This window comes from Rhipicephalus microplus, chromosome 3, assembly GCF_043290135.1.
Source record: "Rhipicephalus microplus isolate Deutch F79 chromosome 3, USDA_Rmic, whole genome shotgun sequence".
Lineage (NCBI taxonomy): Eukaryota > Metazoa > Arthropoda > Arachnida > Ixodida > Ixodidae > Rhipicephalus > Rhipicephalus microplus.
The window spans coordinates 23,136,369-23,149,255 of record NC_134702.1 but is presented as its reverse complement, the minus strand read 5'-3'; the positions used below and the strand labels follow the sequence as shown (position 1 = coordinate 23,149,255).

General features: G+C 44.2%; 2 protein-coding genes across 10 annotated transcripts in view; one reads left to right on the top strand and one right to left on the bottom strand.

The window, feature by feature from the left end:
- Window positions 1-11,484, bottom strand: part of Rev1 (Rev1 DNA directed polymerase) — a 35,022-nt gene extending 23,538 nt beyond the window's left edge. The window contains exons 1-8 of the mRNA XM_037431720.2: window positions 11,270-11,484; window positions 11,000-11,138; window positions 10,337-10,502; window positions 9,629-10,224; window positions 6,312-6,570; window positions 5,729-5,883; window positions 2,823-2,942; window positions 854-1,074 (exon numbers count right to left, since the gene is read on the bottom strand). Of these exons, the coding sequence (XP_037287617.2) occupies window positions 854-1,074; window positions 2,823-2,942; window positions 5,729-5,883; window positions 6,312-6,570; window positions 9,629-10,224; window positions 10,337-10,502; window positions 11,000-11,138; window positions 11,270-11,332 (1,719 nt within the window). The 5' untranslated portion in view covers window positions 11,333-11,484. The remainder of the gene's footprint in view (window positions 1-853; window positions 1,075-2,822; window positions 2,943-5,728; window positions 5,884-6,311; window positions 6,571-9,628; window positions 10,225-10,336; window positions 10,503-10,999; window positions 11,139-11,269) is intronic.
- Window positions 11,484-12,887, top strand: part of LOC142803632 (uncharacterized) — a 72,276-nt gene continuing 70,872 nt past the window's right edge. For 7 of the 9 annotated variants that reach the window (XR_012894209.1, XM_075889074.1, XM_075889076.1 and 4 more), the window contains exon 1: window positions 11,484-11,717. Coding sequence is in view for 8 of the 9 variants with exons in the window: in XM_075889074.1 (XP_075745189.1) it covers window positions 11,621-11,717 (97 nt within the window). In the remaining variant the exon portion in view is untranslated. The remainder of the gene's footprint in view (window positions 11,718-12,887) is intronic. The other 2 variants (XM_075889077.1, XM_075889075.1) reach the window with 2 other exon arrangements.

The following is a 12,887-nucleotide window of genomic DNA, read 5'->3' as shown; positions in this document are numbered from 1 at the left end:
AAAAAAAACACTTCCTTGCAATCCATAATGTGTGTCTGTAACACCCTTAATAGTAACAAAATTGTTCAATCCTTGTATATAAGTACCACTACGTCCAGTGAAAGTTTACTGCATAGTTGTTATTACCCATTGCCTTTCTTTTGTTTGTGTATAAAAATTACATGTTTCTGTTATCTTACCCAAGTTCGAGTATCTGAATATATATGTCTGTACAATGCCTAACCTTCTTTACTACATCCGCAATGTTTAGCACCTTGTATCCTGGTTTAATACCTTGTTCTATTGTTTTGATACATGTGCTGGACGTAGCACATGTAGACGATGCCTTGTGCTATCGTTTGAATACTGTGCCATTTTGTATCGCATCATTGGACCCTATTCTAGCCTTTGGCTATGGGTCCAAACAGTTTTTTGATCTATCATTTTGGAAACGAAAATAAAGTGAAATGACATGAAATGAAAAATGAAAAGTCTACATGACCTGAGTGGTTCACTGTTTGCTGCGCACTCCGTGGAGAAGTCAACCAAAACTTGCTGTGTTAGTGCAGCACAATGTCACCAGCAATTTATGCTGTTAATATTCTTATTCTTAATAATAACACTGTTAAACTATCCTGATGACCTGTTATTTCAATATTGTGTTAAGACATGTTTCCGTTCATGATTTCGCATGTACGCTGAGGTTGGGAATCACAAGTGCCGTGAAGTCAAGCCCTGTCTAGCATTTTCAGTTTCCAGGCCTCCATCAAGCTGCAAACTGCAGCGTCTTAACACCGAAAGCCATACAAAAATGTATTTGCAAAAATAAAAGATTTACCTTCAAGCGAATGATTAAATATACGGCAGGACTCACCTCTTTGAAACGAATCCCGTAGTTGACCTCCGCCGACACAGACTTGCGCAGCTTGTCGAATTGCAGGCTCCGGTTGTCGATGCCCCGAGCGTAGTTGTACAGCAGAGATGAGGTCTTGACGCCAAACTTGGCCTTGAGCGTCTCCAGTGGTAGTGCTTGGAGCTGCTTGCATGTCTCTATACCCATCTCCGACAGCTGCGTCTGCAGCCTGTAGCCAACACCTGCAGCCAAACCATAAGCCGCGTCAGATTTTGGGAACTGATGAAGTAAGAAAGTGTCAAGTTTCTGTGTAACGATAGGCTACATAAAATGAGATTGCTGGAATAGAGTCCCATTTTTACACCTTTAAGTACAAAATCAAGGCATGTCATTGGTTACTAGAATAGTAAAAATTATGATTCACTGAGCCAAGTAAGCTGTAGTAAATAGAGGAAAAACCACACAATAATAGTAACAAAACTTAGGAAAGTTTCCTGTCATACAGCTTTCATATTTGAAAGGGATCATTTACACCACTGACAACTAACTACATATAATTGTACCATAAAGAAACAAAGAAATCCAACAAATTTTTCAGAAAGCAATGCTTCTGGTTGAAGAAAAATTTGTCCTGGTTTTGGATTCCCCCCATAGACCAGGACAGATTTTTCTTCTACTAAACGTTTTCCTTTCAGAAGCAAGTAAATTCCTCGCAGAACAAACCGGTGGTTACCAAATATCCATTTCATTACCCTCTGTCACGTTGCAGAATTTCGCAGAAGTCATTCACGATATGCTTTCATCACGGTTCAAGAGCTTACTTCAAAGAAACGGCACAGCACCTTTGAGAGTTTTGTACAAACCCAACGAGCTTCGAACCATCGAGAGACTGCTTTTAGTAGTCTGAGTAATATGAATATTTTCTTATGAAGCTTTAAATATGCACAACGCTACAGATCCCAGTGGCATCGCACTGACTTTTCAGCTGCCCCATCCATTAGATGCAATAAGGGTGGGGCGACATCACTGATTTGATTGGCTGCTCGACTAACCTCACAGGTAAAATTTTCAACTTTCAAAATGAAAAGCACAAAGCAGCAAAACTTGTGGTGGCACGAGGTGACACAGGAATCAACCAGACAAACAGAAGGCATGGCTTTGTAATCTGCATGCCAGTTGAAGACCGCGAGAGATTGAGCTTAGCCACCACTGCTCAACGTTGAATTTGAGAAAAAGCACACCTTGGGACAAGGGCAACTTTTAACTGCCTCTATACTCCATTCCATACATCAAGTTCAACGCTTTGGAATCTACGCAAGATGTTAGGTCAGCAAAATGTGCAACTGTGCAGGTCTCGCCCTTAAGATTTCGTCATTGTAAACTTGGCCTCCATAAGCGGCTACAGCAACTAGTTGCAGGGGCCCCAAGATGAAAACAAAGATATGCTAAGTGATCTAGAGCAATCTAATGACAGCTATACAAATAAAAATAATGCAATTTGTTTATTCTTAAGGTGCACAGCATTTTTGCTTATGACTCGGCCTAAAAACAAAACAAAAAATTTCACTACTGGTGGCAAAATAATTTAACTATTCCTCTATACAAACGTATCTACAGCAAGAAGTTTTGCTAGCTTCCATAGCATCTCACGTGATATATGAAATGATGCATAGCAAGCTGAAGTGCAGTGCTTAAATTATGGTGAAAATGAATCAGTCAAAAAGCCTTGCCACATGTGATTTCAAGAAAACTGCTTCACGGACCTTCTAGCAGAGGACCTCACACACTGCACAGCAGAATGCTCAGGCACACTTCTTATTCTTCGAGTCCTCTATTACTTGCTTTAATGGTGCGCTAAGTAGGCGAAATAGAAAACTAATCAACATATTTGAGCGTATATTTGTACAATACTCTTAGCTGGATTTCAACTGCCTTAGGGTAATTGACTCAATAAGACACTGGTAGGCTAAGTTTCAATGTCTCTACTCACCTGGAAGGTCCTTGACATTGACGGTCTCAAAGAATGCTGGAAGGTTGCTGCTATCCACAAAATGATGACCGTTTGGCTTGGCAATCCGATTGGCAACCCTAGCCACTAGCATGTTGGGTCCTTTCAAAAAAAGAGAGAGAGAGAGAGAAATTGAAATAAGAATGCAATAAGAATTTGAAGTTCAAGGGAAATAGAAGAGAAAGCGGGTGGTAACTATTATGCTTTATAGCTGCCAAAGCAGACGTTTTAAGTTTTGTCAACAACCAGCGCTACAAGCATCTCCCATGGCGCCACGCTGGCATCCTCGCTATTACATCATGTGGTACTGACTGGCTGTATCATAACGATTGTTGGGGTATCAATTCCCAAAATCGTGATATTTTCCCGCTTGCTATCTTGACGTGCTCAGTTTAAACCCACAAAGACTGTCAGCAATGCCTCTGTGTTCGAGAAGCTTCCCCAATTGTAATTGATCGTTTTGTTAAGGTATCGTACAGGACCCAAGCAGTCATACTTATTCCAAAGCTTATGCGACCACTAGTGATAAGCCTGGAAAGTTTGATGTGCGATGCATAGAAGACAGTGCAAGCTAGCGATAATCAGTTTTATCCGTGGCTGACGCTCTAGTCATTATATCAGTGTGCAGCGCGCATTCTATGCTGTAGTTTGAGTTTCCATTTTCCCGGCCACAAGTTCGGCCAAACAAAGTTTCATTTTGGACATGCCATCTCTGCCTTCGTCAGCACCACGACACTGTGACATCGTGATCGGGGGTGCGCTACGCATTGGTCTTCCTCAGAGCGCTGCGCTGGCTTGCAAGTTGGTGGTACGGCATTGGTGGTGGGACAGTGCAGTTCCACCGCCGACACCGCACTTCCATCATGGGACACCGCGTTGGAACGGCGGTGGTGCAACGTCTTGACGTGGGCGTGGAGGGGGAGCGCTACAATGCACTGTAGCAGCGTAGTTCATAGCCTCTAGATGAAGGTCCACTGGTTCAGGAACTTTCAACGCTTGCTGGACTTCTTCATGAACACTGTCGATGATCGAGTTCACTTGAGGCTACGATTCTGGAAACATCTTAAGCAGCTCTTCAGGCACGATCGCTTAGATGGTCTCGCACAAGTCATCAGTGATTTGTGCTTGAACTTCGGTGTAGTCGTCAGTGAGCGGCAGTTGTTCTGCATTGTCCACATCTCAAGTGCGTTTTCTATAGTTGTGGTATGGTAAGGAACTCGGCGACCATCACAGGCAGGTTGCAAACAAATCCTAAAAACAGTTCTTGTCTAACACCTTGCATGAGCAGGCAAATTTTTTGTCTTTGGCCATCGCAGCACCAGCAAAATAGTCGACTCTTCCGTGAAGATGGTGACGCTTTCATTTGGTAGCTGAACCCGGGTCTCCAAAGAAGCATCTCTTTTTTTTGCAGACCAAGCTCGTGAAGGTGTGCAGCAATCCGCCGTGGAAATCATGTCAGGTTTGAATTAAGGAGATTCAGTTTTAAAACGAGGTTCTTGCTGAGTCTTCTAGGTAGAAGCAAGCGTGTCGCAGCTCGTTTTTGGTGCTCTAGTTGTTAAAGGCGGCAACACGGTCATATGACTCACTCGAAGTCAGGTTTTCAGGCCTTTGATAGATGAACCACGAGAAGTTGATGGCTTCTTGAGTTGGTGGAGCAAAATCAGTGCAGGTAGCACAAGGGTGGTCATTGTCACCGTGGTCGAGGTCCGGGTCTTGGTTTGGGTCTCTTCAGGTAGAGGGCTGTACTCTGGCGGTAGACCCTGTTGCCTGCGGCTTGCTCGCTGCTAGGGACTGCTGTCGATGTGTTCTTCCCGACTTGTACTAGGTTCACGGTCTTATGGGTGTGTCTGGTACATGTAAGAAGCAGCACCTTCACCAGATGTCATGATGTTGTGACGCTGACGAAGGCAGGAACGGCGTGTCCAAAATGAAACTTCATTCGGCGGTACTTAAGGCCGGGAAAGTGAAAACTAAAGCTACAGGAAAAAGTGCGCAGCGCATTGATATCGGCGAACTGAGCATAGGCTGGGTTGCAATGACTTTTTTTACATCGCGCATTGATTTTTCCAATCTTATCACCGGTAGTCACTTAAGCTCTGGAATAAGCATGGCTGTTCGCATCCTGTGCTCGCAATCTTAACAAAACGATCTTTTACAACCAGGATGCTTCTCGAACACAGAAGCTCGAGGTGAGCCAAGTATTTGTGACAGTCTTTGAGAAGTTTAAACAAGCAAGTCAAGATAACACATGTGACAATATGATCATGAGGGATGCTGCAGTGGAGGGCGGCTGACCAATAGGTTGCTGGATCAAATCCTAGCGGCAGCCGCCACATCTCAACCAGCTGGTGTTTCTTAACGTGCACTTAAATGTAAGTTCATGGGCCTCCACCGAAATGAGGCAGCGGCTGCCAGAATTCAATGCTGTGACCTATGGGTCAGCAGTCGAGCACTATAACCACTAGATCGCCAATGTGGGCAACTGGCTGTATGCTGATACAGTCAGTCGCTGCTGACTGTATCAGCAAACTTGCAAACAATGAAGAAAATTTCTGGGTGGATGTACTTAAAATAAGCATTATTTTCATGACTCACTGTTCGCCATTGTAATTATAAATTATCAGCTTAGTGACATGACAGGAAACACTTTTTTTCCGTTTGGAAGTCTTCTCATTATTTGACAACAAACATAGAGCTGATTTCCTCAAAAAAAAAAAATAACTGAAATGCTCTGTTAATTTTGCTCTTTCCATGGCAAAACCAGCAGCACATCTTCCTATAAATTGGCTCCGGCACATCTTGCTGGAGCCAATCTACAGTAGATCTAATGAGGTGCAATAAAAGAGAGGTGAAATTTCATGCAGATCGATTATAGAAACTTTTTATACCTAAACCCACTGATGCAGTGCATAGGGTCTTCTCCTCAATCTTTTTTCTCAAAAATTCGGCGAATTCATTTGGTGAGCAGCTGGCCTGCTGAAGAACGTTCGTGACGTCCGCAAACATCTCGTCACAACTGATGGCTTCAATGTCCAACGTGAAACTGCATGAACAAACATTTGGGTGAATCATCTTTCACTAATGAACAAAAGGTAAAGCTGTTGAGTTGCTGCCCTGGTCAGCTACACTGCAGAAGAGGTCGAGAAGAATGATACCCCTTAAGGCATTCTTGTCCTGCTAACATGATATAGACTGCCAAATTCACAAAGGTATTGAATTCCGCTATACAAGTAACTGCGTGACAGGGTTCCCAAATAAGCTGCCACTTTGTTTGCACACTACTTTCATTGATATATAAAAATATAATGCACATGCTCACAAGAACTTGTGAACTTGAAATTCCCGTCCTGTTATGGCAACCCGACTAGCCTATAGAACAGCTCTGCTTCAAAGGCAAAAACTGCCCTACAGAGGTCTCACCGTCAAAAAGTTGAACACACTCTGTCGAAGAGGAACAACATTGATGCTTACCTTGCTACAACATCATACAAGATCCTGGAGACCTCATCGTAGCTTTCAAAATCGTACGGTATTGCCACTAGTCCTGGACACAATTTTCTTGCCTGTCCCAAATACATACGACTCTTGACACCGGCTTTCCTTGCTTCATAACTACAGCTTGCTACTTCTGAACAAGACGTTAGGTCACTGCGCTCTGTTTGAGAGTTCGACGACGCAGAGCTTATGGAAGCAAGAGATGTTTTTCCATGGCAAACAGCTACTGGTTTTCCTAGTGAGAGAAAAGAAGAAAGAAGAGAACCAGTGTTAGCTTTGTGCAAATTGCATTATGGATTAAAGAAGCAACAACTACAACACATAAAGATAAATGGATGTATATACAGAGTCTTGTGATGTACGAGTCAGACTTTTTGATGCCGCATTTCTTGATTTGTACCTGTTTTCGACATCCTGACAAGTCAATACAACAGGAGTACAATCTTCTTCTTCCATCATTATGCACCCAATACCCCTCACATGTGTTTTTACAGGCTTTGTGGTGGCCAACATTTACGTGCAATCATGCTTTTAGGCCCTCTCGTGTCCCTATTCATCTTACTTAGTCGTTAATGCCTGTAGTCCATTTGAGTTCAGAATTATGGCACTCATTTATAATGGCATCTCCTCACTTTGGAATGATGACTTGCATTGATACACATCCACTCAGAATAGCTTTCACTAACCACTTTTGTTCCCCCTCTTCTCTGTAATATGTTTGGGCTTTGACAGTACGGATAAAAAAAAATTAAAAAGTGGGCTCCGATACACGCTGTAAATGTGGTTGGCCTGTGAAGCTGTGGCTAACTTGATGCAGATCCAAAAGACCGAGCAGAACACAACATTAGATGATTGATTGCAAAATTAATTGCACTTAAGCATTGTCTCTTCTTCAAGCTGCTATTTGGGAATCCTAACTACGTGTGCCCTCCCAATGACGCTATCACAATACAAATGAAATCAATTTATAGGTGGGTTCTTTTACATATGAAAGCGTAGGGCTGTTCCACCCCGATTCATATTCTACAGTTGCTACTTCCCAGCAACTGCAGTTCGTGCAACCTAAGTTTTCACTATGAGAATTATGCAGTGTATGCTATGTGCCTCCCATTGTTAAAATGTGCTTTATTATCTACAACACAATTTTGACGCCCCTATCGTGCTGTTAGTTATTAAAACAAAAACTGGGGTGTGACATGCATGCTTAATTCATATGAGAGACTCATGCGGCAAGGGGTGCATCTCCCATGTGGCGAACATACACATTTCGCCTCATTGATTGATTTGATTTGTGGGGTTTAACGTCCCAAAACCACCATATGATTATGAGAGACGCCGTAGTGGGGGGCTCCGGAAATTTCGACCACCTGGGGTTCTTTGACGTGCACCCAAATCTGAGTACACGGGCCTACAACACACATTTCGCCTCAATTCATTGAATTGTTCTCTGTAAGCTGCAGCGTGGACAGAAAAAAAGAATTCCAACGATCCAAGTCACATATAGCTTTGTTGTAAAAGTGACACCGACTAATGTTAATACTCACTGTCAACCTTTTGGTTAACGCAACTGCTTCCCATGAATATACAAACAGTGCCGAGCAAGCATCAGTTCCATGAATAGTGCTCGCAAAATGAAATGCATCAATTTACGGCTAAGTAATGCACATTCTTTAGATTCCACTGCCTTCAGCTCACGTAACATCAATGTAGTATAGGCTCATACACATACATCAGAGCCAACATCACCTATAAAGGCCAGAGACGGCAACATTATGGGGTGACATCAAGTGATTGTGCATATCACTTATGGCTAACACACTGCCAGCATGTTTCATTGTGTGAACACCGTACTTCAGTTTGCCAATGCATTGCTTTGGTGAATTGAAAGAGAATACCTATTCACTCCATTAAAAACATATAAAAAATTCTAATTAACAGACGATCATGACTAGAGAAGTGTGAAATATGCGAGCAATTACAATCAAAGTTTCCTGCTATAAATCATGCTGTGCACCCATACTTCCATACTATAGAAATTGATGATGAAAAAAAAAAAAAGAAAATATTTGAGCTTGAGAAGTAAACACTAACTCTAGCTATGAAATGCGAATGTGCACTTCGTGGGAATTGCTTTTGCCCAACTGTTAAGCTGCCACCGAGCTTTTACGGTTAACACTACATTCTAGAATGCTCTTCCACTGAACACCTGACCTTGCCTTAAGAAAGCTTATGGCAGCACCACCTATTGACAGAAGCAGTCACTATGCTTTACAAACACATTACGGATATTGTTGAGATGCATAGTGTCTTTTCAGCTCAGCATGGGTATTCAACAGTGAGCCCAGCATGATGCAGTACATGAATCGTAACAAAATAAGTCTGTCCACACAAGAGACATGTACGACACAATTTGAAAGGAAAGTTCTTGCTATGCTTAAAAGATGTGTGCTTAATATGCTTCTCAGAGTCTACTGATATGAATGTAAAGAGCCTGCTTCCACAAATACTTCAACCTAGACAGCAGTTCACTTGGCTTGCAAAGGGTAGCTGCACTTTTATACAAGTTAAAAGGCTCACCCTGTAAACTTGATCCCAGCCTCCACATCTACTGAATGACTAGTGTCATGCACAAACCTAAGAAAGCCATTAGGAAGTTTTAGATCAGCATACACAAAGATTTGCGTACGCTACCCGATGCAGTCGCTTTCACTGCGCATGCACCATAATGCTAACCACTGTTAGTGTTTGCGGTCTGCTTGCAGGAAATACGAAATAGCGTGCAGCCCACAAAGCCCCTTCGTGGGGACTTGAGCATGTGTCGGAATATGCAGGGGACAAACGCCATTCTAAAACTCGCATGGCTCCTTTACACTAACGCTATGCACGCAATGCCCACAAACTTTGCCCATGCTACTTTAAAACTCCCTATTGCTTTATTATCATGGTTAGAGAAACCTCATATTTAATCAGTAACGTATATATTGGCTTACTTACTAGGCATATGTACTTACCAACCATTTTTTATTGCATACTTCTACTGTGCTACTGGCACAAGCGTTAATTAAAGGGATCCAAGCAAATGATTGCCGTCGAAAATGTGTGGATCACATGGGTTGAGATTTCACTCAACAACTTTCGGACAGGAAATCTTTGCCTATGTTAACATTTCATGAGTGATATAAGCATGTTTTAAGCCAAGCAGAGATGCCTTTGCACAACAATAAGTTATGGTGGTGTATTGAAGGAGCAGGCAGCACATAACACTTTCACTGTTGCAGAATGGGCATGCTCACCTTTTAGGTGAGGCCTTGTACGCAGGCCAACAGAAACAAAAAAACAGTCCATGTCAATATGCATGATCACTTTTTCTTCACCAATGGGCACTTGCTCTCGCGAGCTTTTCGAAGCCAAATACTGTTTCAACTTTTCGATGCCCTCAAATGCACCATTGCTAAGAGCTCTCTTCTGTGCAACATAGTCTCTCAGCTTGATGCTTGCCGTTGATATATGATGCAGTCGTGACCTCCCATAAAACTGTTCGAGGAATCCAGGATCTCCCGCTTTGCGTGCTGCAACGCTGTCCTTCTTGGATTCCTGGTGAACACTGTCCTCGGCGTGGTGTACACTGTTCCTGGTGTGATCAACACTCTCCTGAGGGTGGTGAACACTGTTCTCAGTGTGACATACTGCGTGTTCGTCTTCGTCATGACTGTTTTCGGAGGATAGCCAGCTGTCTTGGTCGTTGTTTTGACTCGTGGAACTTGGTGAAGGGGCAGCTGATGTTGATGGTTGCTCCCACCTCACCAAATTCAGCTTTTGCTGACCATTCTTCAAATCTGGGGTGTAGAGAAGGTAGTCTTGAACAGGTAGCAGCTTCCCAGCCTGTACACTATGTAGGAGAAGAAAAGAAAAAAGGGAATGCAGTTTGAAAATTGCTTGCACATAGCAATAATTCACACACATGATGTTCATAACACATTGTGAATACGGTTCTTACTAACCTGTCAGAGATCCAATTTGGCTTGACAACGTAGTCTCTTAGGTCTAATAGCTTCGCCGGTGGAAGGTTTGTTGCAATCATGTAGCAATTGGGTTTACGCTTGTAGTAATGCTGGTACGTACCACCGTGAAGCATCATTATCCGCCTGATTTCTTCCGCGGTAGGATCTGCAACGGAACGGCTTGTTAGTGAAACGCGCATTCCAACAAGAAAACCGCGGCTCAGCCGGAGAACATTCGAGATATCGAAACATCTCGATTGTGGCTGCGACTGTTCATCGGCGAGTACTTTCGGCGAGCAACTGATGTTCAGCCAATCAAACGTAAGTAAAATCCATACAGCGCGGGACATTTATAGCTCCCCAGTTGCGACTGAAGCGTGCTAATGATCGTTACAATTCATAACGTTGTACACGCACGAGCCACGTCACCGAGTCAATGTCGAGGCAGTCCAATCCATCAACGAGTGCACAAAAGCGAAATTGTAAACACGTGTACTACGCGGCATCACATCAATTCCATATACAACGCGAAGAGCACTGACCCAGTGCAACATCGCGATATGCAATGCGATCTATAACGCAGGTAGCGGTGTTGCGAATGTGCTAAAACCCAGCCGCCTTAGTTGACGGCACAGATGAATACTACGGTTACGGGGGACCTACTTGTGTAGCCATTGACGAACACACTGATTCCCTTGAATATAGTTGACGACTGATCCTCCTGACTGGAGTCGATTTCGTTTTGAGCACTGTTGAGAAACTGGTTCTCCAGCTTCTGAATTTTCGCGTTCATGTAGCCTCCCTGCAAGAGATCGGATACCAAGTGTTGGTCACGTATCTGGATACTTCGAGGTCACAGCAGCTAACGAGGGTTGAGAGATTAAGTGCTCTAATTACAGCAACGTGCAACAAGTAAACAAGCGTGCTCCTTACATATTCTTCGAACCCCGTGGGGCCGAAGCGCTTTCGCCTGGACCGCTTGCCCATAGCTGCCATCACCGGGAGTCACTCATTGGTGTCCATATCATTCCCAGCGTTTCGCGCTACATATGTGAGATATGGTAGGTCCGTAAGGGCGTCTGCATCTTGGCATTGCTTCAACAACTCACTATATGCGCGCAGATTGCCCCGCATGCCTTTCCGCATCCCTCCAATCCGTTCATTGGTTTTCCACAGGAAACAGGAAACGAACACTCGCGGCGCGCCATCTACGCGGGTACTCCGCGGCAAGTTTGAACACGTCTCGTGTGGCAATGGACTAATCGACTCCTCACGTCTGGGTCAATGGTTGCATCCTCAGAGCAGAGAAGCATGCCCGGATTACATCTTCACAGACCGCACCGATGTCTCACGGGGAAAGATGGAGGTAATGCTCGTTTCGGTGAGTGAGTTTTAGGAGGCGAGCTTGAGGGCGGGAAAGGGGCATGACGAAATGAAATAGCATTCGACAGATGTAGTAGGCCCGGAGCTAGTCCATCGTCCCATTCCTCCTCAATTGTTGACGCCGAAGCAAATAAACACATTCCGTCACCCCCCCCCCCCCTCTTCCAAATTGGGCTTCCGAAAGAAAGGGAGCATCGCCATGTGTGCAGAAATGAAAACGTTGCGATGATGGACTTTTCACGACAGGCTGCCTTCGGTCCCCAATTTTCAGAGGGTGAAATTGGAAGTAAACAGTTCTTGAAATAATCACGGATCTCTTTCACGCGATTTTTATCATCTGCTGAGTTATGGCTATATAGATATTCATTGCCAAGACGCAGTTGAATGCACCCATGATGGTGAATTCGAACCACGGTGATTCGGACAACTGTTTACGTCGCGCTTTTACTCCAGACAAGCCGAGGACCTAAGGCGCAGCTGTGAACATGTCAATGCTTCATTAGCATGTTTGCATCCGTGGCAGAGGTTGTTTCGTCTCTTTTTCGTTTGAACTCTACTTGTTAGGGCGTTTTGGTTAGACCTGGTACGTCCCACCTTATAAAGAACTTTGCGCATGCCTATGGTCGTACTATTTATCTCTAATTGCTACCGCCTCATTTAATCCTGAGCCCGTATCGACTACAAGCTGCTGTATCGAACCGGCCGCAATTGAACTTCCGGTTTCTTTACACGCTTCCGCTTTCCCAGAAACATCAAAGGCGGGCGCAGTGTTCTTTATGAATGGAGAGTGGGGGGGGGGGGGGGGGGGAGGGGGGAGACGAAGTTTTGCAGCAGCGTAAGGCCACCCTTTCCCATCCCAGTCCTACTGGGGTTCTTACAACCAGTACGAAGACGACATACTAGGAGGGGAGAAGGGGTACGCAACCCTTTGTGTTCATCCCGCGTGCGGTAGTGGTCAAGTTCATCTTTTTTCCCGCCAAATCGCAGCGTTCCCAAATGCGCGCGAGTACAACCTCCCGCCCCCTCCTCCCCTTCTCACCCCACAACACACTTGATAAGAAAAAGACAGCTAAAGAAGTTGGGTGGATGGATCAAGTTTTGTAACCTTCACCCCCAAACGAGAAATCTGCCTCCGCTCCTGTTTCAGACGTGATAATCCCCTTTGTTT